The 27,119-nt window shown below is 51.4% G+C and overlaps 2 protein-coding genes across 50 annotated transcripts in view; one reads left to right on the top strand and one right to left on the bottom strand.

Annotated features, from left to right (window-relative positions):
* Positions 1 to 1,352: 1,352 nt before the first annotated feature.
* PHETA1 (PH domain containing endocytic trafficking adaptor 1) lies at positions 1,353 to 11,671 on the top strand. 2 transcript variants are annotated; one of them, XM_084996332.1, is made up of 3 exons: positions 1,353 to 1,574; positions 3,735 to 3,879; positions 5,635 to 11,671. In XM_084996332.1, the coding sequence occupies exon 3, from the start codon at positions 5,660 to 5,662 to the stop codon at positions 6,317 to 6,319; it is 660 nt and encodes a 219-aa protein (XP_084852458.1). In that variant the 5' UTR covers positions 1,353 to 1,574; positions 3,735 to 3,879; positions 5,635 to 5,659; the 3' UTR covers positions 6,320 to 11,671. The 2 variants fall into 2 exon arrangements, with proteins under 2 accessions (XP_084852458.1, XP_013838341.3); XM_013982887.3 differs by lacking the exon at positions 3,735 to 3,879.
* Positions 11,672 to 14,877: 3,206 nt separating this feature from the next.
* Positions 14,878 to 27,119, bottom strand: part of CUX2 (cut like homeobox 2) — a 296,127-nt gene continuing 283,885 nt past the window's right edge. For all 48 annotated transcript variants that reach the window (XM_084996003.1, XM_084996016.1, XM_084996011.1 and 45 more), the window contains 4 exons: positions 25,558 to 25,830; positions 24,120 to 24,308; positions 21,986 to 22,259; positions 14,878 to 18,062 (listed from right to left, as the gene is read on the bottom strand). In XM_084996003.1, coding sequence (XP_084852129.1) covers positions 17,270 to 18,062; positions 21,986 to 22,259; positions 24,120 to 24,308; positions 25,558 to 25,830 — 1,529 coding nt within the window. In that variant the 3' untranslated portion in view covers positions 14,878 to 17,269. The remainder of the gene's footprint in view (positions 18,063 to 21,985; positions 22,260 to 24,119; positions 24,309 to 25,557; positions 25,831 to 27,119) is intronic.

The raw sequence follows: 27,119 nt of genomic DNA, 5'->3' as shown, positions 1-27,119 counted from the left end.
TTGCCTACTGCAACAGCCTCCTCCCTGGTCTCCTGGGTTCTACCCTTGCTTCTTACAGCCAGGAACCATGTCGAACCTAAGATAGCATGTCCCTCCTCTGCTCAAAACCCTCCCATGGCTCCCATTCCTTCCAGAGAAAAAGCAAAATCTTTGCCATGACACACAAGACCCTGAGTAACCTGGCTTTGCCAATATTCTCTAACCTCATTTCCTACTATTATTCCCTTTGCTCACTTGGCTCCAGCCCCACTGGCCCCTTCCGTTTTACAGACATGCTCGTGTGGTCCCACCTCAGGACCTTTGCCCTTGCTCTTCCCTCTGCATGGGACACCCTTCCTTCGGATATCTACATGGCTCCCTCCTTCACTTCTTTGAAGTCTCTGCTCCTTAGAGCAGTTTCCCTGACCACCTTGTCTAAAATTGTACTCCCAGTCTTTCTTTCCTACTCCTGTGGCTTATAGTCTTCCTAGCAAGAATCACTTCTATATCTCAATTGTTTGTTGACCAACTCAGTCTTACACAGGTGCTTAGTGAGGGACTGTAGAATGAATAGATGATGCTGGTCTGTCCTGTTTCTCTCCTGCTTTCAGGCCAGGGCTGAACAGTAACTGAGTCCCAGAAGGAAGGCTGCAAGAGCAGCAAACAAAGACAGCTCTAGAGAGATAGAACTGTGTTATTTTGGATGGAACAAAAAGAATAAAAATCCCTATTTATTAATAGCATCTACTGTGTGCCATGCCCTTTATATACCATGGTTGTCTCTATTTGAAAGATAAGGAAACAGGGCTAGAAAAATGGATTGATTTTTCTAAGGCCTCACAGTGACTAAAAGGCTTACTGGGACTTGAGCCCAACCCTGCCCAACTCCAGAAATTTCCCTCTTCACCTCGGGCCGGGGGTAGGGTTGCAAGGCATCCTGTTCATATAGAAGAGTCCTATGTTGACTTTGCCGTGATGCCCGAAATGTCCCGTAATCAGCTTTTTTCAATAAATCACACGTTTTTGGCAGTTATATTTAAAATTGAGCTGGTGTTAAATTTGCTATATCTGGCAACCCTAGCCAGGGAGGAGCTCGAACTCAAGGCTAGGGCTTCAGCGAATGGTCACGCCCAGGACCCCGATGCTTTTTCTGGACGAATCCGCCCCCTATATCTACCCTGGAAGCGTGTTGTGTCTCAGGGATCCAACCTTTCTTCCAACAGGGCATTCCTGAGCCAGTTGCGGTTCCTTTAAGAGTGGTTTCAGGGGCGGTCCCACAGGGGCGTGGCGAATCCAGGGGGTGCGCCGGATCTGGGCTGGCCAATCCGGGAGTAGGGGACGAACTCGCGGCCGACCCAGCACCCGCGGGTTGGGAAGGGTTAAAGAGGCGCGTCGGTGGGTCGCGGACTGTCCGGCTGCCTCCGCCTCCTTCGGTCGGATCCCCGCTCTCCCGCGGCTGCGCCGGCTCGGCCGCCCGGGAAACAAAGCGCCACCGCGGCTGCGGCCACCGAGCAAGTCCCAGACCATGGCCGGGCGGTCCCCTGGCTCCGCGCCTCTAGTCCGGCCGTCGCCGTCGCCCTAGGCCGCGCCGCGAGGTAAGGCCAGCCTGGCGTAGTGGGGGTGGGGTGAGAGCTTTCGGGCGGACCTGAGAGGGGACGCGGGACCGGGCTCGGGCCGCCGTGGGCCTCGGGGTCCTCCGGCCTTCTGGGGAGACCTCTGCTGGGGATCTGTCCATTTGCAGTTCCACGCCAGTGGTAATTTGCCCATCAGGGACCCCAGCTGCAGGGGGCAAACTTGGCTGATGACTCTCCTGCCCAATAAGAGACCTCTGGGGGAACTCTGGGGAGGAGAGCTCCACTTGACTCCTACATTCTGGCGTTGACCACCCCATTTAGGACTCTGGCTGTCCTTTAAGGAACACACCACGTACAAAAGGAGAGAGAGCAGCTAGGAGCAATGGCCTGGGATGGCCGTCCTACCTGGAGTGCTTGTGGCCGCTGCCCAAGGCAGTGCTGCGCAGGAGCTCTTCGGGGTTCTCAACACGTTTTCCAGCCATACCTGCCACACCCTCTCTAACATGCCCACTGCTAGGGGACACTTGTGGCAGCTGGATCCAATCCCAGGCCCAGTGGTTTTGGCTTCTTTCCTTGAAATGAGCATCAAAATGCCATGCCTCAGTTCTAGGCAGTCTGTATCCCTGGAGGCCTGGAGCTAATTATTTTCTTTTGGACAATTCCTTGACTGAATGTTTACTACCTGCTCAGCATTTTGCAAGATGGCTCTTCAGGACTAATTTATTCAATTCCAAGAGGGGTGGATATTAATATTCTCACTTTATAGATGAGGCTGTGTTCTCAAGGTCCTCTAGCCTGGACTGGCAGAGGCAAGAACTTAGCCCTGGGATCAGAGAGGGGCTGGGTCGGTCCCCTCCAGCTTCCTGCCTGGCCAGGGACTGTTGAATCAGCAGCAGTGCTCACAGCGGACTCTGAACTTCTTGGAAAACTGTATGAGCACAGGGAGATAAGCCAGCTTGCCAGGCCCTCCCAGAGGCTGGAGCCTGTGTCCCTGCTGCCTCCTGCCTTCCCCGCCTTTCTTGTTGGGCAGGAGGAACCAGGGCCATCGGCAGAGGGGTCCTGTGCTGGCTGGTGACTTTGGGCTCCAGGTGGTGGGGGTGGTAGAAGGGGAGCTGCTGAGTATGAGGGAAATTGCTTTTCCTTTGGCCTTAAGAGGTGGTGAGGCTCCAAGAACAGTTCCTTTGGGCTGGTTGCCCACAGCATGCAATTCTAGGCACAGAATTGTACCTTCGGGTAAGTTGCTTAGCTCTCTTTGTCTCAGTTTCCACATCTATGAATGTGGGATGGGGAATGACTTCTCATGGGCCTGCTGAGAGATTTAAGTAGACAACCTTTCGATTCGTTCTACAGGTATTTGAGCACCAACTACATGCTAGGCACTAGAATTCAGACAAAGAACCCTGCCCTCCTAGAACAGGCAAAAATGACCCAGGTGATTTCAGGCAGTGACTGGGGGGCGCCTTCTTGAGGAGGTGATAGTCAAGCTGAAACTGAAGGATGAGGAGTTGGCCACATGAGATATGGGAAAGGCATTCTAGGCAGAGGGAATAGCCAGGGCAAAGGCCCTGAGGTGGGAATATGTCTGGTGTGTTTGAGGAATAGCAGGGAGACCAGGGTGGCTAGAGACAAGTGAGTAAAGGGGAAAGCGAGAGAGCAAGGGCAGTTGGAATTCAGGGGGGAAGAATGAATTTTATGCTGAGAGAAGTAGGGAGCCATGGGAGGTTTTAGAGTTGGAGAGAGGGTATGATTTGGTTTAGTTTTAATAGGATCCCTCTGTGAGGAATGGATCCTCTGTGGGGGCAGGGGAGGTGCCTAGGAAGGCGTTATGATCTTACCCTGAAGAACATGGACAAAAGGAGGGGCAAGGGTGGAGGCAGGGAGACTGGTGAAGAGGCTACTGTAGCTGTCCGGGCGAGCTATGATGGGGGCCTAGAATGGGACGTGGCCATGAGCAGAGGTTAGGCTGCTGATTTGGAAGAGGTTGGAGCAGGCTTGACAAGTGAGCCAATGTGGAGGTGGCAGGAAACCAAGGGCCTTTTGCTGAGACAAAGCACTGAGGGGAACATTTGGAGGCTGAGAAGAACGTCATCAGCCATGTACCATGCTGGCACTGTGCTCAGGACGTAGTCACTGTCTTCACAGCAACCCCTACTTAGATGCTATTATGATCCCATTTTACAGATGTGGAAACAGAGGCCCATAGAGGCTTAAAGCTTGCCTGGGGTCACACAGCCTGGACACTGCAGAGCTGACATTTGAATCCAGAGAAGAGCAAGCTGAAACCAGAACTGGGCAGAGGGCAGGGAAGTGAGCAGTGGCCTGAGAGGTAGGAGGGAAATGGGGCAAGTTGGGTGAGTGGTTTCTGTGAGAAGTGGGGTCCATCTGGGAGTTGTTGGGGGTTGGGGAAGAATCCCTCCCATTTTGCAGAGAAAGAAACTGAGGCTCAGAGAGGGGAAGCCCATGCCGGAAGTCACACAGCTCAGAGAGGCAGGGCAGGGATTAAACACTCTGAGTCTTTAGAGTTGTGGCCTTGGCCCAGCTGCTAGGTCAGGACAGGCTGATAATCAGCCTAAATCACAGCTCACGTTGCCTCATCCAGAAAGCCTTTCTTGACTGCGTAGGCAAGTGAGATGAGGTGGACTGGCTGGGAGCAATTGCCTTGTCCACCCTGGGTCAGCCCCATTGTGGCCAGCTGCTCCCAGGAAAGCCACTACCCCTACCTCATTCCTCCAGGTCTTCAGTGAGGCACTGCCCAGGTTGGGGAACAAACATTAACTGAGCACATGCTGCATTCCAGGGACTTTGAATAATGTGGCCACTGCCCTATGTAGAGTGAGCTTTTGAAGCAGGAGCATGAGGTGTGTCTGCAGGGTGGCCATGCTGGAGACCCTTGTGCCATTTCCTACTAAGTCCTACCTGGCCTGTGTTGTCCCATCATATACTCCTTGGGGAAAATGGAAAAATCATTGTGGCCAAGGGCATAGATTCCTCTACTTCAAATGGGCTCACACTGCTCTCGCCCTACTCTTCCCTGTAAGTGTGGGCCAAGCTCTGGGCTCTTTATCTGGATTATTTTGTAACAGACTTTTCTGCCACTCCGACTGCATCTCCCACCCCTCCCCTTCCTCATTCTGCTCTAGCCTCACCAACTTCCTCAAGCATACCAGCTGGTTCCTACCTCAGGGCCTTTGCACTTGCTATTCCCTCTGCCTGGCATGTCCCTCATCTCCTTCAGATTTCTGCTCAGTTGTCACCTTTTCAGTATAATCTTTCTTGATACCCTTTCAAAATCAAACACTCCTCTTGTCCTTATCACTCCTGAACCCCTCCCTGTCTTTTCCACAGCACTTAAGACCATCTGGCAGACTCTTTTATGATTTGTTAACTGTCTGCTCCCTTCACCTGCCTCTAGCACATCAGCACCAGGAGGGCAGCAACCCTTTCCATCTTGTTTACTGCTCCATACCTAATGCCTCGAACAGTGCCTGGCACGCAGTAGGTGCTTAATGAATGTTTGATGGATGAAGTCCCTACTATTCTCTGAAATAGGTTCATATCCCCATCTCATGGATGGGCAAATCAAAGCTGCATTATGAAATCAGCAGAGCTGGTCTGGTACCCAGGGATGATGGAAATAGCAGTGCCTGAAATGAGGCCTGGATTGGATTTTCAGTTCCGCCCAACTTGCTTTGTGACCGTGGGCAAATGACTACCTCTGTATACTTTGTTTTCCCATCTGTCAAATGGGCGAACGCTAGTCCTTGCAACTTAAGGTTTGTTTTGAGATTAAATGAGCTAATACATACCAAATGCTTGGCATGCACTAGGAATCCTCAACATTATTTTGGGGAGGTAGGACAGCAGGAGAGTTACCAGCCTGGCTTCTGGGGCCAGTAAGACCTGGGTGTGAGTCTTGGCTCTGCTCCTGAAGAGCTATATGCGCTTGGGCAAGCTGTTCTGCTCTTGGAGCCTTAGTTTCCTCCTCTGAGATGGGGAATGATGAGTGTTATGAACCGAGGGGTGCTGTGAGGCCATCTGAGGCGGTGGCCTTGTGAATAACCAGCGCCCTGGTGGGGTCCAGGCCCCGAGCCCCCGCAGGCCCCGCCATGAAGCTGAACGAGCGCAGCCTGGCCTTCTACGCCACGTGCGATGCCCCGGCCGACAACGCGGGCTTCCTGTACAAGAAGGGCGGCCGGCACGCGGCCTACCACCGCCGCTGGTTCGTGCTGCGCGGCAACATGCTCTTCTACTTCGAGGATGCCGCCAGCCGCGAGCCCGTGGGCGTCATCATCCTGGAGGGCTGCACCGTGGAGCTGGTGGAGGCCGCCGAGGAGTTCGCCTTCGCGGTGCGCTTTGCCGGGTCCCGGGCCCGCACCTACGTACTGGCGGCTGAGAGCCAGGCCGCCATGGAGGGCTGGGTGAAGGCGCTGTCGCGGGCCAGCTTCGACTACCTGCGCCTGGTGGTGCGCGAGCTGGAGCAGCAGCTGGAGGCGGTGCGCGCGGGCGGCCGCCCACCCCTGGCCCCCCGACCCCGCGCCCTCCCGCCCAAGGAGAACGGCTGTGCGGTCTGGAGCGCGGAGCCCCCCGCCACCCCCGCGGCCGCCGCCCCTGCCTCCCTGCCCGCCCCGCCACTGCCGCCCCGCCGGCGGGCCTCGGTGCCCAACGGGCCTCTGGACTCGGTCCCTTTCACCCAGCTGCACGAGTGGTACGGACAGGAGGTCAGGGCGCTGAGGAGCCAGTGGCTCAGGAGCCAGGCCCAGCTCTGAGGATGGGGTGAGGGCCTGAACTGCGGGGTAGTGGTTAAGGCCAGCCTTGAGTCAGCAGGGGTCCTGGTTCTGGTGCCACTCCAGCCCCAGACCTTGCTTGGACAAGCCCAGCCCTGAGACTCTGGGGGACCTGGTCCTGAGGGAAGGAGTGGCCAGGGTCGGCCCTCAGGTCCCTGCCCGACCTGCTTTTGGAGACTCAGGCTCTGAGAAGACGCTGAGTTCTGAGGAGTACTCTGGGACCTCAGAGGAGTAACTCAGAGAAAGCCCACCTTGAGGGGGCCATCGTGTCCCGTTCTCAGGAGAATCCAGACCCGGAATGAGCCTCAAGCAGCTGGAGGGCTGGTTTCATGGGAACTGTAGCCCCAAACCCAGACCTGCAGGTGCCCTGGTCTCCTGGCTGGGAGTCACCCAGGGAGGCTTGTTGCTAGCAGCAGGCCTCGGCTGGGGTGACTGGGACATACGGGGATCTGTGGCTTGGAAGGCACGTGCCCAGTCAGCCGTGGTGCGGAGGCTCCAGACTGGGCCTCCAGTGGACAGAGAGGAGGCGGGGTTGTGCTACACAGCATCTGGGCCTGACCTCCTTTTGCCCCCAGGGCCCGCCAGAGGAGCAGCCTGGCTCCTGGCCACCTGCCTGCCTCCAGAAGCAGCAGGTGCAGAAGGCAGCACAGGCCTGGGTTTTCCTGTGAGATCAGTACCGCGAGATCGCCTGGTCCCCAGGGCTTCTCACCTGGAGTGAGGCTGAGGCAGGACTTTACCCTGGGGCCTCAGCCAGGTCTTGAGGTGGTGCTCTGGGCACAGTAGTGGCCCTCTGGCCGTGGGCCATGTCTGTGTTCCTGTGAGAGTGCTCACACTCTCCCTACACTCCTTAACCACATCTTTCACCCCCAGCCTGGGGTGGCGCCTCTCAGGAGGTCACCTGACCATGTCCAGTCCTGGACTGGACAGCTTTGGCCTGAGCTGACTTTCTAGCAGGTTCCCTCAGGGAGGAGGGGCCACGAGCTGACTCAGAGCCTAGAAAGGGCCCAGATGCCAATCTGATAGGGGCAAAGAAATAGCTGAGAAGCCATGTTTGGCTTCTAGAACCCTCTTCCTCTTTCACAGCCCCTCTCTGAGCTCACAGACTCAGCCCTCCTCTCAGCCATAATATTCCAAGAGGGAGACCAGGTCTTACTTTGTTTCGAGACCAACTTCTGTTTCACTCTTTTCACTCACCACAGTGGCCATTCTTCATCCAGGGAGAATCTTGGGGGCCCTGGGGTACCCTTGACCCTCCACCTGGGTCATGTTTACAGTCCTCAGTGCCCCCACATGGGGACCCCCCTGAGGATACCTCCACTTCAATCTTTATTTCCCCAGGTTCCTTCTTGGTGACAGACTCAGCTCTTGATCCCTTTCTGCTGCCTTTGGGGACCCTGAGCACGGGGAAGAATGGGGGTGCTGTCTGTGTCTGCAGTCACCAGCTCACTGCTGGCTCAGTTGACTGGGGCTTCAATTTTAATTTAATTTTAATACTTAGGGTGTTCCCCCCCATCCCCCACAGCAACAAAGCTTGGTATTTCACTACTTTGGTTTTTCATTGGCTGGTGGGAAGGGTTAGGGTGCCCTGGTCTGGGCTTGGCCAGTGGGGGAGGGGGTGCTAGTTGGCTCTCTCCCCAGGGAGAGGGCAGGAGGCCTTGGTTGGAGACAGGCACCTCAAGGATGCCACCTGGTTCTCTGCCTTCTCCCTGGCAAGCCTCTGGGGCTCTTGGGTACACTTCCCAACCCCCCTTCCTCATGCCTTGAGTGGTGGGGGTGGGGATGGCAGCTCTCATCTGTAGGCTCTAGGTCTCAGGGTGTTGGGAATGGCCCGGTGCCCCTGTCCTGGCCAGACCCAGCTGTGGGGTGAGGTGTTGGCCTCAGTCCTGTGTAAGTTTACAAGCTCTAAAGGTACAATCCCCCTCCACCCCCCACCAAAGCACAACATGGGGTCAGGCTGCTTCTGGAGTTGGGTGCTGGAGAGCTATCGGGCAGCCGGGGAGAAGGATATAAAGGCTAAAATAAAATAAAGTGTATCAAGTAATGGCTGGTTATATCAGTTTTTTTCCCCATCAAAATCCTTGATTGATTTGCCTGGCAGAGCCGGGAGCAGGCCCTACACGAGAAGTGACTAGTGTGTGCTGAGTGCTCTCTGTGGCCAGGCACATCTTACAGCCTCTTCTGGCAGATACTGGCCGCCTTCTGGGATGAGAAACTGAGGCTCAGAGTGCTTAAGAAATCTGCCAAGCTCATACAGCTGTCAAGTGTCAGAACTGTAAACCTCTGGAATCCTGTGAAGAAGGGAGAGCCTTTAAGATGAATATGAGGAAATGGAGGCCTAAAGTTCCTTTTCAGAGGGGAGAAAGCAGAGGGGAAGGTGAGGATGTGAAAGTCACCTGTGGGCTGAAGTCCTGACAGTTGGGAGAGATGCCAAAGGGAAGAGACAAAACCTGGCTCTTGTCACAGATCAGTTCCTGGTGGCTGCCTCGGGGCCTGAGTGAGGAGGATTCTGGCACCCATGCTAGTTGAGAGGGAAATATCCTGTGACTAATTAGTGATGTCTGCCGTGAGAGGGTGGATGGTGGCAGTGTTTAGGCTGTATATCTGTTATCTCTGACTCATCGACTATATTTGCTGGGCTAATGGGAAGGGGCTAGCCCAAGGTCCTCAATGTGGATCCAGACCTTGGTCATATGTCTCTTGCCAGCATGGAAAAATCAGGCATGTTCAGGAAAATGTGGCTTAGGATGAGTAATGTGCAGTCCTCGGTCTGCAGAACAAGTTCAGAGAACAAGAAAGATACCAAGGTCAGGGAAGCTTGCTACTCGTGAGCATTCAGACCATGCTGAGTAATTCCTTCTTCTGGGCCCCCAGCTGACAGAGGCTGGGGAAGTGCCTCCCCACACAGGCCGAGTCAGGGTGCTGCCTGTGGCGTTTGTGATGGTGGCCACAGCAGGGCCTGGGGCACAGAACGGGGGGAAAGAGCAGGAGAGACAGCCCCAAAAGGGAGGGTCACAGGTAGCCCTCACCTGCCAGGCTTCTTAAGAATGTTTCCTGGTGAAGGGGGTGGGTGGGGGACACGTCAATCTGTGCCTAGTGTTGTGCATCCACCTGCTAATAGTGTTTCCTCCTGACCTGGGGGGAGGTGTCAGGACACGTGCCTAAGGAAGATCACAACATCCCAGGAGCATGACAAAGTTGAGGAAGTTGTCTTCACCCCAGCAGTCTCTGGGGGCCATTGTTTGTGTTCAGAAGGAACATTCTGAGAAGCTGCTTAGGGTAGGGGATGAGACCCTCAAAAAAGGTCAGTCAGGTCCGAAGTTAGGAGCTAGCTCCCTGCGCATCATCTACCCACCCTAAATAATCAGTCACATCCTATCAGTTGTGCTACTACCATTTGATTGACAGGGACTGGCTAACCTTGAGCTGCTGTGTTGGAGGGTGGCGAGTGAAATGAGTGGAGGGCGTCAACTGCATGGTGATGGATGACAACTAGATTTGTGGTGTTGATCACTTTCAGTGTATACAGGTGTAGAATTAGAATGCTGTACACTGGAAACAGTATTTGTAAAAAGTTACATACATACATAGAGAAAGGAATGGCTGTGTGACCTTATTTTGGCCAATGACATGTGAGTGGAAGGGTCTTCTTGCTTCTAAAAAGAGAGACACAATGAAGAGTTCTTCATTGTTCTCTGGGAGTTAAGTTACCTCTGATCCCTGGAGCTGTAGCAGCCATCCTGTGATCATGAAGTAGGCCGCACTAAGGAAAATATCCCATGCTGAATTTAGCACACGCTTGAAAATATCCTTGAACTGCTCAGTCAATGGATCTGAGAACCTGCCCTTCTTCTGGAGGTCTTGTTATTTGAGGTAATAAATGTTTAAAGCTTTGAGGGGGACTTTTTTGTTATTTGCAGTCAGAGGCTTGCTAATGGATAAGCTTGAGCAACTGCAGCTGCTCCCTTTAAGGCGCATGGCTCTGGGTAGCCAACCATAGACAGGGCTGTTGTCAGCTCACTGGGGTGAAGGTTAGGGCTAGAGTGAGATCCTTTGGGGCATGAGAAGGCCCACTGATTTCCTCAACTTTTCCCTGGATGCCTTTCATCTCTCCTCTTCTGAGTGAACGACTATTGAAAGACTAGCACTCCCCACCCCCACTTCTGCCCAGCACCTTTTATGCTCCCAAACAGGGCTGTTTTGTCCCTGCTCTGGCTAGATCTGGAGCCCAATGTCCACCCCCCCCAAGGTCTCTCCAGATCATCTTACACAAAAGGCCCTGCCACTTGCCCCAGTTTCTAAAACTGAAGCATCCAAAATGGAACTATTCCATGGCGGTCAACTGATAAACACTTAAGACCAGCTACAGATTTTGCATTTACTGATAAAGACTTAAAAAGGTGGGCCCATGAACTGTTTTTTCTTTAGGTTTTCAAATTGGTTGCCTGCTCCTGACAGAGGGGTCAGAGCTTTCTCAGCTTGGTCTCCCCAGACGTGGGACCACAGCTGTGTCTGTTCTTGCCACCGCCACTGCCCTCCCTTCATTGTCCAGGGGCTCTGTTATTATTTCTCTAGTTATGGGGCCGAGAAATCCTGGGGCAGCACACCCAGGTCCCCCAGACTGCAACTCCTTGAGAGCAGGGACAGGTCTGCTTCCCATGTGCCCCCAGGGCCTGGCACAGTACCCAGCACAGATATGTTAAAAATCACCTCCCGTGCACACTCAGCTCACATGATTCTACCCTCCCTGACCATGGCTGCTTGGGCAGGAGTTGGTCCTTAGACACAAGCTGAGCCAATCAGGGTCCTGAGAATTTTGAATTGGGGAGGGGTTGAGGGTGGGTGAATGGACTAAGCTGGGAATGAGGTGGCCTTAGAGAGAGAACTCGTGGCTCAAGATAAGAATATGCAGTGTCCCAAAGCCTTTGGATTTTCACAAGATTCCTCTGGATGGTCTCAATAAACTGTTTGTAACTTTTTTTTTTTGGCTTCCCTGCGGCATATGGAAGTTTGCTGGCCAGGGATCAGATCCAAGCTGCAATTGCAACCTATGCGGCAGCTGCGGCAACGCCGGATCCTTTAACCCACTGTGCCTGGCTGGGGATCGAACCTACAACCTGGTGCTGCAGAGAAGAAACTGATCCCATTGTGCCACAGCAGGAACTCCTGTTTGCACATGTTTAAGTGGATCACAATTTCTTTCAACGCAACAACAACCGATGTGAAAACACCCAGTGAATATTTGTTCTGTACTCCTATTCTCTTCTGTTTTACCAGGGCCTGGCGCACACACTGGGGCCAAATAAAACAAAATGAATTAAAACTACCTCCCACTTACTGATAGATGATGGCTATTTCTTTAAAATGCAGGAGTTCTGGGTCTGTAGGTTGCGGGAGGACCCAGGAATCTGCACTTTTTTGGGGGAGGGGCGCACTTGAGCATATGGAGGTTCCCAGACTAGGGGTTGAATCAGAGCTGCAGCTGCCAGCTTATGCCACAGCCACGGCAACCCCAGATCCCCAACCCACTAAGCAAGGCCAGGGATCGAACCCATGTCCTTATGGATTCTAGTCGGGTTTGTTACTGCTGAGCCACAACGGCAACTCCTGGAATCTGCATTTACCCTAACCCCAACCCTAAGAATAAAAGGGATTTTAGAACCACAGTTCAATAAATCTTTTTTTTTTTTTTTGTCTTCTAGGGCTGCACCCGTGACATATGGAGGTTCCCAGGCTAGGGGTCCAATTGGAGCTGTAGCCGCTGGCCTACGCCACAGCCACAGCCACGCCAGATCTGAGCCGTGTCTGCGATCAACATTACAGCTCACAGCAACGCTGGGATCCTTAACCTGCTGAGCAAAGCCAGGGATCGAACCCGCAACCTCATGGTTCCTAGTCGGATTCGTTAACCACTGAACCACAACGGGAACTCCTTCAAAGGATCTTGTAAGGCAGCGTGGTTGCCAGCCTCCCTGATGGCCCCTGGTGATTCTTGCCTCTGGGGTCCACACCCTTGTGTAGTCCCTTCCACACTAAATGACACAAGCCGAGAAGATACTATGGAAGCAACAGTGGGGATTCCAGATCCAGATTATGGAAGACACTGCAGACTCTGCCTTGCTCACTCTTAGCTGTCATGTTTTGAGGACACTTAGGCAGCCCCGTAGAGGAGGCCATTTGCAGAGGCCATTTGGGGGGCATCTGCTCGCCCCCCATCTGAGTATGCCTTTGTGGCAGTGGATTCTCCAACCCAGGAAAAGCCTTCAGATGACTGCAGCCATGGGGCTGACAGCTTAACTGTAGCCTCTTGAGAACTGGGAGCCAGAACCATTCAGCCAAGCCACTCCCAAATTCCTGACCCACAGAGGTTGCGGTTGCGAGATAAATGTTTATTGTTTTAAGTCACTATGTTTTGGCAGTAATAGACAACAAACAGGTAGATAGTACTTTGATCATGCCCATTTTACAGATAAGGAAACATTAAAGGAGTTTCATTAAAGGGTCCTCAGGTTACCTGATAGTAGAGAGTGAAACCCAGGCCAGGAAGCATTTAGTTGTGTTTACTAACTATACCCTACAGGGAAGGTCACAGACCATGAAAGAGGTCAATTATTTTACCCCTCTCATCGTTGGCCAAGATCACTTAGGATGGTGGTCCCTGCCCCATCCTCACAGCTTTGGGGTTTGGTAGGGTGGCTTCAGCCTCCTGGGTGCCTGCAAAACAAGACACACCCTGTGCTCTGGAGCTCCTGGCCTTTAGATTGTTTTCTAGAATAGACACCTCAGGGGTCATGAGCCAGTCAGCCAGGTGAGGTGTGGCTTATCCATTCACCAGGAGGTGATGGGAGGTGGGGCTGCTGGCCCTGTGAGGAGCTTAACTAGGGGGACAAGGAGGGGAGGGGTGGGAAGCAAGAACCGCAGAGGCTTGAAGTCAGGGTCTGCACTGGGAGTGGGCCTGCTGCTCTGGTCTGGCCTGCCATCTTCCTAGGCCAATGCAACCTCCTAAGCTCCTAGAAGTGCAAGTCTGGCCACAGCAACCCCCTGCCTAACACCCCCCATAGCTCCCCAGCTCTCCTCAGGAGAAGGGCCTATTTCCCACCATGCCCCAGGGGGCTTCATGCTGTGGCCCTGTCTGGCTTCTTCCTTCTACCCTCACCTCAAATTCCAGCTTCCTCTGGACTGGTTTCCTCATACCCTTGTCCCCTGGCTTGCCAGCTCTCCCTTCTACCCACCTCTTATGCTTCTCCTCTAACTCCTATGGTCTTTCAGGTAAGCTGTTTCCTCCTCCAAGAAGCCTTCCAGGACTCATGCTCTCGATGATATTTCTGCCATTGAAGCACTGAACACACAGTAGGTACTCAATTCATACTTATCACCTGGATGAATGGTCGCTAAATTGCCCCCAGCTCAGCTCTTTGCTCTCCTCTGACCCCTCATCTAAACCTGCCTCTGCCTGCAAGGCCTTTCTTCCTTCTCATTTCTTTTGGTCTCTCCACTCCCTACTCTCCCATGGTCCCTAGTTCAGAATTCCACATTTCTGTGTTTTTGTTGCATTGTCCACTCCAGATGGGCAGCAACTACAGACACAATGTCTGTATCCACTGAGGAAAAACTGAGACGATCGGAAGGTTTCCAAATAAAGAGAAAAAGTCTGTCTTGCGATGCCACGTGCCCTTGGCTCATGGGTGAGTAATGTTTAAGGCCACTTGGAGAACTCTCTTGAGATTACTGATCAAGAAAAAACAAACCTCCTGAGGCTTGATGAACAGAGAGACTCACTATCATGGGTTGAAAGAACCCCACTCCCACTCACAAAATCAGTAAGTAACACTGAGCCTTTATGTGCCCCACACTGGCTTATGCGTTTTACATGCATCATTTTTCCTGATAATGACCTTTAGAGTTGTGCTACCCTCATTTTACAGAGAGGGAGACTGAGGCCCTAGTTATACATCTGGGAAAGGGGCACTGCTGTGTTTGTCACCAGGAAGTCCCTCCTGGCATTTTTCCATCAGGAGGCCTGGGGACACCCGCCACTCACGCCCTCCACTGAGGTGGGCAGAGCTTGTAAACTGGCTGGCCTTAGGCCCAAGCCCATGGGTCCAATTGGGGCAGGGCATGATTTTGGCTCCCAGAGACTAACCAGCTTCCACCTGTTGAAATGCGTGGAAAGTGATTCCAATCCTTCCATCTTTCATTGTTGGAGCCCACAGCACAACTGCCAACCAAGATGTCCACAGGACCTGGGCAGGGGGCACAGGTGTGGACCAAGGAACATCACAGGCACGTGACCTAATGGAGTGGCCCCTCCTCAGCTTCCTGTTGTCACACTGCGACTTGAGCCCAGTGTAGCCAGATCTTAACGGTTTTTCCAGTGAAGCTGGTAATTGCAATTTTTAGGTGACAAGCCCCCACATTTTATCCGTGGCAAATGAATTTTAAAAAGTTTTTAAAAATATCACTTTATAAAACACTTGAGGGCCAGATCTGACCCCCAATTTGTACCCCCAGCTCCAGGACAAAGCAAGCAGGAGACCCAGACATTATTATACAATTCTGTATTGAGCGACGTGTTTATTACAGAACGTGTTCCTTTTTTTTTTTTTTTAATTTAAACAAAGTTCATCAATCTCTCATAGAAACGGTTTTGTGGGTTTTTGTTCTGTTTACCGTTATAGGACGTGAACCTGACAAAGTTGTTCACGGGTCTGCTAGCTTTAAGTACAACAGGATTTCCGCGTTCAAAAGACTATACTAAGTGCTTAATCAAATCCCGTCACACAAAAGCCAGATTTAGTCCTCTAACAACTGCAGTCTGCATGTAAGCCTGGATTTCAATGTTGTGTGGGTTTCAACAGTAAAAAGTGGTGTGTCCCCCATGGGTGCCTTAATTGGGACAGGGCAGCGGTGGCTAAAGGGAGATGTTTCATTTGTTCCAGATTTGATGACTCTGAAAATTGGTCACTGTTTCCTATTGTCAAAATACAAAAATACCTTCATCTGGATAAAAATGTATACAGTGGAAAACTCTTCAATGCATAGCCTGGGTGTATGGAAAAGGAGGTTTTTCCTGCAGGGTTTGCGTTGCTCTTCATTGACTGGTGTGGAGACTGCAGCCTGGGCTGGGTGCATGAGAGTTGAGATTTCTGGAACGGCCCTCAACTGTCCCCTTCTGGTCACTGGATTTTGTTGGCCTGAGTTCCGAAATGTTCGCTGTATCCTTGAAACCCCCAGGCATTGGGTTGGCACCACTATGACCACCTTTTCATCGTCATTCTTGATTCAGCTGCAAAGTCACCCAACTCAGCTTCCCCACAGAGTTTGAGAAAAATAAAAGAAACAGTAAAATAAAAATGGGGAGAGGAGTTCCTGCTGTGGTGCAATAGGATTGGTGTCTCTGCTGCGTCATGACGCAGGTTCGATCCTTGGTCTAGCACAGTGGGTCAGGTCGCCACACTGTGGCACAGGTTGCAATGGTGGCTCGGATCTGATCCCTGGCCTGGCAACTCCACATGCCACGAGATGGCCAAAAAAATGAAAAAACAAAAAACCAGGAGAGAGTCAACAGCCACTATGGTGGCTGTTCCATTCAAATTGGGAACTCTCTCCCTAGAAACCAGGACAACGAAGATGCTGGAGGGAGGGCTTCTCTGAGTTGGGGTTTAAGTCTCCATTCCCCAAAACGTCACGTGTTAGAAGGCGGGAGGATGGACTTGGAGATCGGGATATGGTGGTCATGCTGTGGTCAATCAACCTTTTAGCTTCATTCTTCATAAACTTGGAGGCGCAGACACCTTCCAGAAAGCACCAGTCAACTTGAGAAAGAAAATGGTGAGAAGGGGAGCTGGGGTCTCTAGTTGAATGAATCTACTTTTTGGTGCCCGGTGCTGAGCTGGGTGCTTGTTAGATGACCAACGCTGCTGTTTTCTCAAAACACGAGGAGGGGAAGGTGGCAGCCACAGTCCTGCTCTGGAAAGCCAGTGGGGAAATTTCCTGTGTGTGGCCACGATTCAGGTTGGGGAATGGGGTCACTCTAGTTTAAGTGCCACCCTCCGATCGCCTGCACCCCGCCCCCCAATCTGGCTTTCCAAAGGATTCGGAAGCACATCTTGTCTACAGATGGATGAGATGGATGTCCAGCCCCCACGGTCCACAGGTTTCTGACTAGAGGGAGTGTAGCAGTTTGTCTTATGCCATGTTACATCTCGGGATGGCCGGCCACAGCCCACATCTCTATAGCATTTATAACGGCAGGGGACATTCTGTCATCATGGTTGCAAAACAGACCACCAGAATGAAACACATCCTCAACGGCATCAAGGTTTTCATTTAGAGTCTTTTGGACTTTCTTTGTTCAACACGGTCTCTGGAAGGGCAGTAGCAATGCACTGTGTCTCACAGACGTGGGAAAAAACCGCGGTTCAAAGGTTATCTAAATTTTGGTCAGTCTTAGAGTGTTTTGTGATGGCTTTGAACAAATTGTCTCCTTTTAATCTCATCTAGTGGCAAAAATGACACAACTTCAGTGTATACTTCGCAACAGTTGTGACAGCATCCTGATTTTATAACTCTCTGTAATATCAAAAGAGCATCGGCTGGGAATAAATTCCAAAGGATCCTTTATTAAAATATCTAAAAGAGGTCTATAAATATTTATTTATTTTTCTAAAAGAGTTTGGAGTTTCCAGGTGAAAACGTGGCGCCACTTTGCTTCTGCTGCTGCAGGAGGCCAGGGTGGAGAAGAGGGTGCCCCCTGGGGCAGGGATGCTGAAAAGAGGAGGCAGAGGCACCTGCCCCAACCTGCTCTCTCATTTCATAGAACTAGGATTACAACAAAAGACAAAAGGCATGACACTGCTGTCCAAGTTTCCATGCCGCCCTGTCTGGAGAGGGAGGGAGGGAAGGCGGCCCCCAGGTGTGCCCCTCGCCCGCACCTTAGAACTCCCACTCCAGGGCTTCCTCCCGATTAGCAGCCCTTTCTAGCCGGTAGATGATGCTGTTCAGGTTGGCCATCTTCTCGTGCCGCCGCTGCAAGTTGGGGTTCACCTTGGTGCTGGGGTGCAAGGCCCCGGCTGTGTCGGCAGTGGGGCTGGCACTCGGCACTTTGGCAGGGGTGGTGCCGGGCGGGGATGGGGAGATGGGGGCTGAAGAGGAGGGGACAGGTGACACGGACATCATGAGGCCTGGCGAGGAGGCAGCCGAAGGCGAGTTCAGTGACACCTCTAGGCTGCAGCGCGAGGACTCCGAGGCCGACTTGAAGCTTAGAGGGTCCGGGTGTAGCCGCTCCCCGCCCTCGCCCTCCTGGAGGGGCTGGAGCGAGGGGCAGGCTGAAGTGGTCCCGCCTGGAAGGAGGAGCCCTGGGGCTGCTTGTGGGAGTCCGCCATCACCCAGAGGGTCAGGAGGCACCTCTTTGGGGGAAACTTGGCCTTTGTCCGGCTCCCTTGAGTCCTGGCTGCCCGCCTCTTCCTCAGCATCCTCAGTCTGTTCCTGCTTAATCCTCACCTGGGCCTTGTCCTGGGTGGGCAGGGCTGTGAAACTCTCCTTGGGACCCTCCTGAAGCTTCAGTTCCTTCACAGGGGGCTTCTGGTCCTCAGCTTCAGAGTCAGGACTCTGTGGGGTGGGGTCTGGGTGGGAGTGGCCTGACGGTAGGATGCCAGGACCCCCACTGGGGTCAAGGTCTGGTTCCTCTTGGGTCCCCTCCACCAACATCTCCCGGCGCATCCGGGACCTGAGGCAGAGACGTCGGTGAGCAAGGAGCTGGGCAGACCAGCTAACCCTGGAGTCAAATCACATGAGCACCGTTTTGACCCCACCCACTTCCTGCGGCATCTCTAGGCACTAACTTTCTTCATGTGCAGCAACTTAGGCCTCTCAACAACCCTATAAGGTAGGTGCTATTATCCCCATTTCACAGAGAAGAAAACAAAGCTCAGAGATGTGTGAATGGCCCAGGTCACACAGCCAGTAAGTGGCAGAGCCAGGACTTAAACTCAGGACTGTTGGATTCCAAAGCTCACAATCTAGACCAGTACAGTAGTCACTGGTCACATGTGGCTCTCTCACTGATAGAATTTTTTTGTATTGGTTATATGTTGAGATGGTTATATTTGTAAATGTACTATTGGATTAATTTTACCTGTTTTTTAAAAATTTTTATTTTATTAAAAAAATTATTTTTTTGGGCCCCACCTAAGGCACATGGAGGTTCCCAGGCTAGGGGTCAAATGAGAGCTGCAGCTGCTGGCTTACACCACAGCAACTCGGGATCCGAGCTGTGTCTGTGACCTACACCATAGCTCACGGCAACGCCGGATCCTTCACCCACTGAGTGAGGCCAGGGATCAAAGCTGGGTCCTCTTGGATACTAGTCAGATTTGTTTCAGCTGAGCCATGACGGGAACGCCCACCTTTTTTTTTTTTTTTTAAATGTGGCTATTAGAAAATTTTATATTAAATATATGGCTTTCATTGTATTTCTGTTGGACAGTGCTATGCTATTTCTCAAAGCCAAAACCAGATTTAATTTGTGGCAATAATTTCCTGCTTCTCTCCTGGAGGGGCTCTTGGACGTCAGCCCAGAAGGGGAAACTGAGGCACACAGAATAACTTGTCCAGACACCAAGGCACACAGAGGCAGAGCTGGGACCAGAACCTGGGTACCCTCAATCCCAGCCCAGAAACCATTCTCTCTTCACTTCACTGCCAGCCCTGCTGTTGGCGGGAAACTTAGTCTTATAATGTTATGTTGTAGAGCAAGAAAGGCTAGGAATGGGTCCAACTCCCTGAATTAATTTCCTAATAGCATGAGGTCCCGAGAGGTCAATCACTCATCCAAGGCCATAGAGCAACAGAGCTTCCGCAGCATCCTCAATGCTGTAGCCTTTTGCCTGTTTATGTTAATATTTATATTAATACCTTTATATTAATAACATTAATAACAAAGTACATGTTACCGATACATAATACTACATTTATAAATTTTAATTATAAACATCATAATAATGGCTACTTATCCTTTATCAGGTACTGGGCCTAGCAGCTTTTGCAGATTATTTCATTTATTTTCCATAATAACCTTATAAGGGCGATACTAGCCTCACTTCCACTGACAAAGGTGACAAGGCTCAGAGAGGCACAGGGACTGCCACGGTCACAGAGCCAGCAAGCAGTGCAACTGGGCTCTGAACCCAGCTACACGCTCTGCCTCCCTGGCTCCCCGGCCAGGTGGGGGATGGGGCCTGGTCCTAACATCCTGAGCCTGGAGCCACTGTGAGGGGTGATCTGGTTCACTTCCTCAGTCCCTAAGCCCTCCACAAAGGTGGCCTTGCCCACCTTCCAGGAGACTCTGCCATCTCCTTCAGACCCCTCTAGAGGGAAGAGCTGCTGGGACCAGGGGGAGCACTCGTGGGACTTAAAGGTGTTTGGGGGTAGCTCAGTGCCTGAAGCTCTGTCATCAGAGCTTCCAAACTTCATTAGATCAAGTATAAATGAGGCTGTCATTTACACCATAATAAAAATTCGTCTTTTTTTTTTTTTTTTCAATTCCTGATGCCCAAACCTACAGCAGGTCTTCCTTGGTCATTTTTTGCTCTCCAAACATCCTAATATTCACCTTTTCTAGAGCTCACCGCAATTTGTAATGATACATTAATAGAAATACTCATTTAATAGTGACCTTCCCTTCTGCTCTATGAGACAGACCTTGTCTTGTTCCCTCTAGTTCTTGGAACACAGTAGGTGCTCAAATTATTTCTAATTTTCCTAAACTCTTTCCCCCCTTGTACTGTAAATTCCAGTTCAGTGCATTAGTCAGATGTATAATTGAAAGTGGTTTGACACCATAGGTATCCCCCTGTTGAAACTTAGGATTTACCAAGTGAACTAATGTATTCTCTTATTCTGAGAGTGGTTTCTTTTGGGAGTGGCATTTCCTCTGCTTCTTCAAAATCCAGCTCAAATGTCACCTCTCTATCAAGTCTTTCCTGGGTAGAATTCCCTTTCCCTCCAGCCCCCTATTCCTTCCTGTTTGAACAGCATTTATTAGGTTGTCATGAAAGTATCTGGTTTGTGATGTTAAGCTTCCTAAGGGCAGGGATGATGGTTGTGAACACTTGTATCTCCAGACCCTGGCTCACTGTGTGTACATGGCAAATATTTGGTGAATGAGTATGTTGGCTAAAATTAGAGGGTTCAGCTCCTGTGGGAAACAAGAGGAGAGGGTATGGCCCTATGTCCCCTGGGAGGGAAGGAGGGCATGAGGCTTTAAGGACCTATGTCATTTGCTATTGGTAAGTTCTGGGTCAGAGCAAGATAATAAGCAGTATTTTACAATGTGCTTATGCCTGAAGTTTTTCATTTGATCCTCAATTCAGCACTGTGGGGTATTAACTTCCTTATTTATTAAACAGGGATGAGACTCAGAGAGGTACAGTGATTTGCCCAGTAACACACAGCCAAGGTGGGACCTGAACTCAGGTCTGTGTGATGCCCACGCATGGGCTGTGGAGAGAGGAGATTTCAGGTATCCTCCCTCTTCCAGGTTCCTCCTTCCTCTTCTCTCTTGGGGATCAAGAGACCCTCCTCTTTGGCACCACAGGGGCACCGGAGACATCTCTTGCTCAGGAGGCTTGGTGGGGAATGCCTCAGAGATGGTCAAGCCTTCCCCTTAGGGCTCTCAGGAAGCACTTCTGCAGTCTCCCTGGGAACTGCTGGACCCAGTCACGGGCCTGAGCCAGCCCTGGGACTAAACTCCCAGGCAGCGCAGTCCACTGCAGGTCAGCTTCTCCTAACTGGTGAGTGGGAGGAAGCAAAGCGGCTGTAGAAAAAGGAATCCCTGACTCCCCGAGGTGGGTGGAGCCTGAGGCACTGCCAGCAGGGTTTCCTTTAGCCTCAGGAGTGGGAGAGGCCAAGAACCCAAATCAGGGCTCTGATATGAGGCTCAGTGGGCAGTGAGGGTTCCTTAGGCCTGTGCCCCAAGCACCATTCTCTGTCCCTTAATATAGGCAGACGCAGAGCAGGCTGGGTAAAGCTGTAATAAGCTAGTGACAATAACATCAACACCTACCACATACCATGACCCAGGTATTTCTGGTAAGTACGTTAGCCCATTGAATCCTCAGGACAACTATAGGAAGCAGATCCCATTATGGTTCCCATATGGTTATAGGTTATTTTTGTTTTTGCTTTTTAGGGCTGCACCCATGGCATATGGTAGTTCTCAGGCTAGGGTTTGAATGGGGGCTGCAGCTGCCGGCCTACACCACAGCCACAGCAACACTGGATCTGAGCCGCATCTTTGACCTACATCACAGCTCATGGCAACACCGAATCCTTAAGCCACTGAACGAGGTCAGGGATCGAACCCGCAACCTCATGGGTCCTAGTTGGATTCATTTCCTCTGCGCCACGATGGGAACTCCCCCACGTTATAGGTTAGAAGACCGAGGCTCAGGCAGGTGAACCCTTGCCCAGGCCTTGCTGCTGGAAACGGTCGAGCTGGGATTTACATCCAGGCTTGGCTATATTATAACTCTAAACACCTAGCACCGCAGTCCCCCTCATCTCCCAGAGGCCACGCTGCGCTCCCTCCAGGCCCTGGGATGAGGAATGGGGTCTAGCTGAGACCCCTGCCCACCCTCCCAGGATCCCTACCTGTAGTTGTGGAACCAGTTGATGACGGTGTTGGTCTTGAGGTTGAGCTGGAAGGACAGGAGCTCGATGGTCTGCTGGGAGGGGTAGGGCTCCAGCTGGTAGGCCTTCCGCAGCGCCTCCTTCTCCTCCGGGGCCAGCACCACTCGGGGCTTCTTGATTTGCAGGAGGCTCAGGTCCTGAGGCTGCAGGCAGGGGCTGGGGCACTCGGAGCGGGTGGCTGGAGACTCACTGTCTGAGCTGGTGCTGATGAGGCCGTACCTGCGCTTCAGGTAGGCTGGGGCAGCGGGGGAGGGAGGCAGGGAGGGCTGAGAGGGGCCGACCAGAGGCCCAGCGCTACCCGAGCTGAACCCAGCATCAGCCGGCCATACTGTCCTCGGAGACCTTGGTCCCCCAGACGCAGGGACCCCGCCCAGTCTCAGCCTTTTCTCCTTCCTCTCCTGCCGCTTCCTCCTCATCCCTCCACCGAGACGCCTGCCTGCCCACACCTGCCTCGAGTCTGGTCATCAGCACCCGGTAACTGTTAACATCTGTAGCGGGTCTGGCTCACAGACAGGAAGGGCTCAAAAAAGGGAGCTCGGCAGCATTCTCTTGATTGTTAGAGTGTCCCTAAATTTCACTAGTTCTGCTGGGGGTGGGGGCAGGACATTAATTTAATGTAATTTAATTTAATTTTCACTTTTTTATGGCTGCACCTGCGGTATATGGAAATTCCAGGGCAAGGGGGTGAATCAAAACTACAGCTGCTGGCCTACACCACAGCCACAGCAAAATGGAATCTGAGCTGCATCTGTGACCAATGCCACAGCTCACAGCAACGCCAGATCCTTAACTCACTGAGTGAGGCCAGGGATTGAGCACAACATCCTCATGGATACTAGTCAGGTTCATTACTGCTGAGCCACGACAGGAATTCCCAAGACATTTTTTTTTTTTTTTTAATCTTTTTTTGTCAGGGCTGCTTCCTGCAGCATATGGAGATTCCCAGACTAGGGGTCTAATTGGAGCTGTAGCCACCGGCCTATGCCACAGCCGCAGCAACATGGGATCTGAGCTGCGTCTGCAACCCACACTACAGCTCATGGCAACGCTGGATCCTTAACCCACTGAGGGATCGAACCCAAAAGCTCATGGTTCCTAGTCGGATTCGTTAACCACTGCGCCACGACGGGAACTCGAGGAACTCCCAAAACATTAAACATCCACTGTAACTGCCTGATGGATCTCAGTCTCAAATTGTCAAAATCTGGGGACAGGGGTGGGGGTGGCGGTGGGTGGGGAGGGGAGAAGTCCACTCAGAATGAAGGAAGTGAGGTATTAAAGTCTCATTTAATCCTCACAGCAATGTCCTGAGGTAGATGTCATGACTCTTACTTTCAGACGAAGTAGAATGAGGCACTGAGAGGGTATGTAACTTGCCCAAGGTCACACAGCCAGGAAGTGGCAGGTCAAGGTCTCAACTGTCCAGCTGTCTGATGCTAACAGCCCAGGCTTGGCCCATCCATGGGTCTCTAAGAGCCAGGCTTGACCCTGGGCCCTCATCATGAACTGCGTGGTGCCCTGGATGATAACTTTTCAACTCCTAGTATCTTATCTCCAATTTGACCCTGAGCTTTTTAAGATCCAGAATCCATGCATAGCATGAGACTGGGGGGACATGCAGCTGTTCAATGCCAGCTCATTTTTTCAGGGATATAAACTACTACTAGACAACACAGGAATATGCAGTGTCTTGCCCACTTTCACAAGGGAGGATTCTTGTTTGCTGGGTTAGTTCTGTGCTGTTTAGAATCTGGGTAATGGGTAAAGGGAGTTATATAATAGGGAACTGAGCAGAGGATGGAGGGATCAGAGAGAAAAGGAGTTTTGGGGAATATGCAGATGAGGTTGGCAAAAGACTCTGGAGTAGCTATGGGTGTGTGGAAGGATGCTGAGAGAGATGGCGTATTGGAATTTTCAGGGCAAAAGTAGTAACAATTTTAATGGTTTGCAATTACATTCTGTGGGATTGCTATTTCTTGCAGCCCCACACCAGGCTGAGACTGGACCATTGGGACCCTGGGTTTATTTGGGGGTACCACTAGATATGGTTCCAATGGGAACACGTGAGGCCAGACCCAGAGTACCCAGTGCTCACCTTTCTTTTCCAGCTTCTTCATGTCCCTCAGCTTCTCCACATTGTGGGGGTCATTGAGCCACAGCTGCATGCGCACAAAGGGCTCCCGCCCCTTCAGGCTCAGCTTGTGCCAGGGTTTAGGCCGGGACAGCAGGTCAGACACAGAACCTTGCGTCAGCCCCAGGATGCTCTCCCCGAATAGCCGCTGCCCTGGGGACAGGGGAGGAGGGCAACCTGTTACCCAGGCTGGGCAGAGGTTCTCCCAGGAGAGACAAGAAACTGGCCAGAGACACAGGAGCACCCAAGGAATGTGTGCACTAACTCAGAAAGGAGGACCAGACACATGGGGGACCACACCCAGTGTGTACCTGGAGGAGACCTTTCTGCAAAATATGAGATGGGGTCAGACAGCTACCAACAAAAATGCTCTCATAATTTAGATGTTCTTTACCCTTGGGTGAGGCTGGTCCCTGAAACTGTTTGCAAACTTCATGTGTACAAGTTAATATCACCTTGTCAGAGAGTAATTTGACAGAATTTCACCATGCATATCCTCTGACCCAGCGATTCCATGGCCTGGGATTTAGTCTCTAGCTGTACTTGTCAAGGGCCCAAAAACACACATGGATGTAGTTTCAGAGGCAGCAGGAAATTGGGAACAAGCAAAATGCTCATCAGCTGGGTAAAAAATGTGAGGCATCTGTGGCCTGAAAGACTCTGCAACAGTGACAAAGAATGCAGGGGGTCTATTCATTCTGTGTGGAAGCATGTCCACAAAACAGCACTAATTTTTCAATGACCAAGCTGAAGGACAGCATGTGTGTAATTTCATCTATCTAGAAAAAAGAAAAAAACAAGGTGAACATATATTCTCTTATGAGTTCAGAAAAGTGTCAAAAATACAGAAAAACTGGAGTGTGACTGGGAGGTGGGGGGAATTTTATTTATTTAAATTTTAACCCTTTTTCCTACACTGTTTGGTAGTTTAAAATAAGGATGTCTTATTTTTAGAAGAGAAACTGTAGTGGAAAGTTGGGGTTTGTGTGCATCCCTCTGGGAGGGGGGCTGGACTCCCATCTGAGCCTTGGAGGAGTTTGTGATTCAAAAATAGTAAAGAATCCAGATTTTTCCTCTGTGACCTCAGAACTGGATCCAATTGTGTTCGGGTCTCACTGGTACTGGGATTAGCTTAGCCTTAGGCCTCCTGGAAGGAAGTTTTGAAAGCTGTGAGCTAAGCGTCACAGGTCCTAGCAGACCCGTACTGACCTCCCTTTTGTTCCACTCTAGAGACCCAGGTCAGAGTCAGATGCCTCCCAGAGGGTCTTGGGTGCGCCAGGGCAGATTGGCACCTGCGGCCTCGACCCTGAGGGCCTGGAGTCTTACTGCTGGCTCTTTCCTTGAGGCAGGTAGGAGCCAAGCAGGGTGGGAGGCAGCACCCCTGATTCCTGCCACCCTGTACCTAGGTTGTTGTCTGTGAGGACCTCTTTGACCCTCTTGGTGATGGAGTACGTGTCCAGCTCAGGAGACATGGCCACAATCTCCTGGATGCCCCCTGTGGTCTGGCTGCCCGAGTACATCTTTCCACCCAGTGAGGAACTGGAGCGGCCCTCCGGCTGCTGGTTCTCCTTGCTGCTCTCCAGCGCCAGGCTCAAGGGCTCCTGGGAGCTCTTCTCTGGCGGATCCGTGGGACTGGGGGGAGGGGATGGCGAGGACCTCGCTTCAGTGGGACTGGCTGTGGGCCACAGAGAGAGAGAGAGAGAGAGAGAGAGAGAGAGAGAGAGAGGGCTGTTACTACAATCTGGCACGGACGTACAGGGTTTGGGCAGGCTTCTTTGTTAGAGCCAAGAATTGACAACGATCCAGTGTGCAACCACCACAGTAATACCGTAGGCAGGGACCATGGTGGATGTGAACACCAGCAGATGAAAGTTAGATGAGGACTATAGGATATTTACATAGTTCCAAAGCATCTCCCCACAAGAGACGTATTAATTACAAAGGGAAAAATGGTAACTTTACAGCAGTGCTATCTGGCAGACACCGCTTTAACCCAGTGGCCCAAGTGAGCATGGACAATCACAGGACAGATCAACGACTGGTGCCTCCTTATATGACGTACTGAGCAACTCGCAGTGTCACTTCTGTGCTCTTCCTGCCCAGAGTGCACAGCCTGAATCTCACTATGAGGAAGCATCAGACAAAGCTCAACTATGGCATCTGGCTATTAGTCTTCAAAAATGTCAAACTGTAAAACAAAGAGAAGCAGAAGAACTGTCCAAATTGAAGGAGACTAAAGAGACATGATGGGGAGTTCCCTTGGGGTGCAGTGGGTTAAGGATCTGGTGTTGTCACTGTAGTGGCTTGGGTCGCTGCTGTGGCTCAGGTTCGATACCTGGCCCCGGAACTTCCACATGCTGAGGACGTGGCCAAAAGAAAAAAAAAAAAAAAGAGAGAGAGACATAATGACTAAATACAAATAAAGTAATCCTGAATCTGATCCTGGACAGGGAAAAAGAAAATTATATAAAGGTGATTATTGGGACAGTCAAGAAAACTTGAATACAGATGGTGGGTTACATAACAGTATTGAACTATTGTAAAATTTCTCATTCTTGGGAAACACGTGTTAAAGTATTCATGTATGTCTTCAATTAACTTCTCAAATAGTTGAGAGACAAAGAGCACAAATATGGCAAAATTAGCAACTGGTCAATCTGTGTGTAGGGCATAGGGAATTAGTTGTTCTATCGTTTCAATTTTTTGGTTAAAAAATAGGTTATATCAAAATTAAAAGTTAAGAAAAAAAAAAGAGTTGGCAATGACCACAGTCTAACCAGAGATCAGCTAAATAAAATGTCGTTAAGTCCCTGCTGCAATTAAAAATAGTGTAATAGGGAGTTCCCACTGTAGTTCAGTGGAAACGAATCTGAATAGTATCCATGAGGACACAGGTTTGATCCCTGACCTTGATCAGTGGGTTACGGATCTGGTGATGCCGTGAGCTGTGGTGCAGATCACAGG

Source organism: Sus scrofa, chromosome 14 (genome assembly GCF_054392235.1).
Source record: "Sus scrofa isolate SSC_HxYL_T2T_F1_AM1 chromosome 14, Sscrofa_HxYL_maternal_Yorkshire_Landrace_v2.0, whole genome shotgun sequence".
Taxonomy (NCBI): domain Eukaryota; kingdom Metazoa; phylum Chordata; class Mammalia; order Artiodactyla; family Suidae; genus Sus; species Sus scrofa.
Note: the sequence above shows the minus strand (reverse complement) of the source record. Positions and strands in the feature narration are given on the sequence as shown.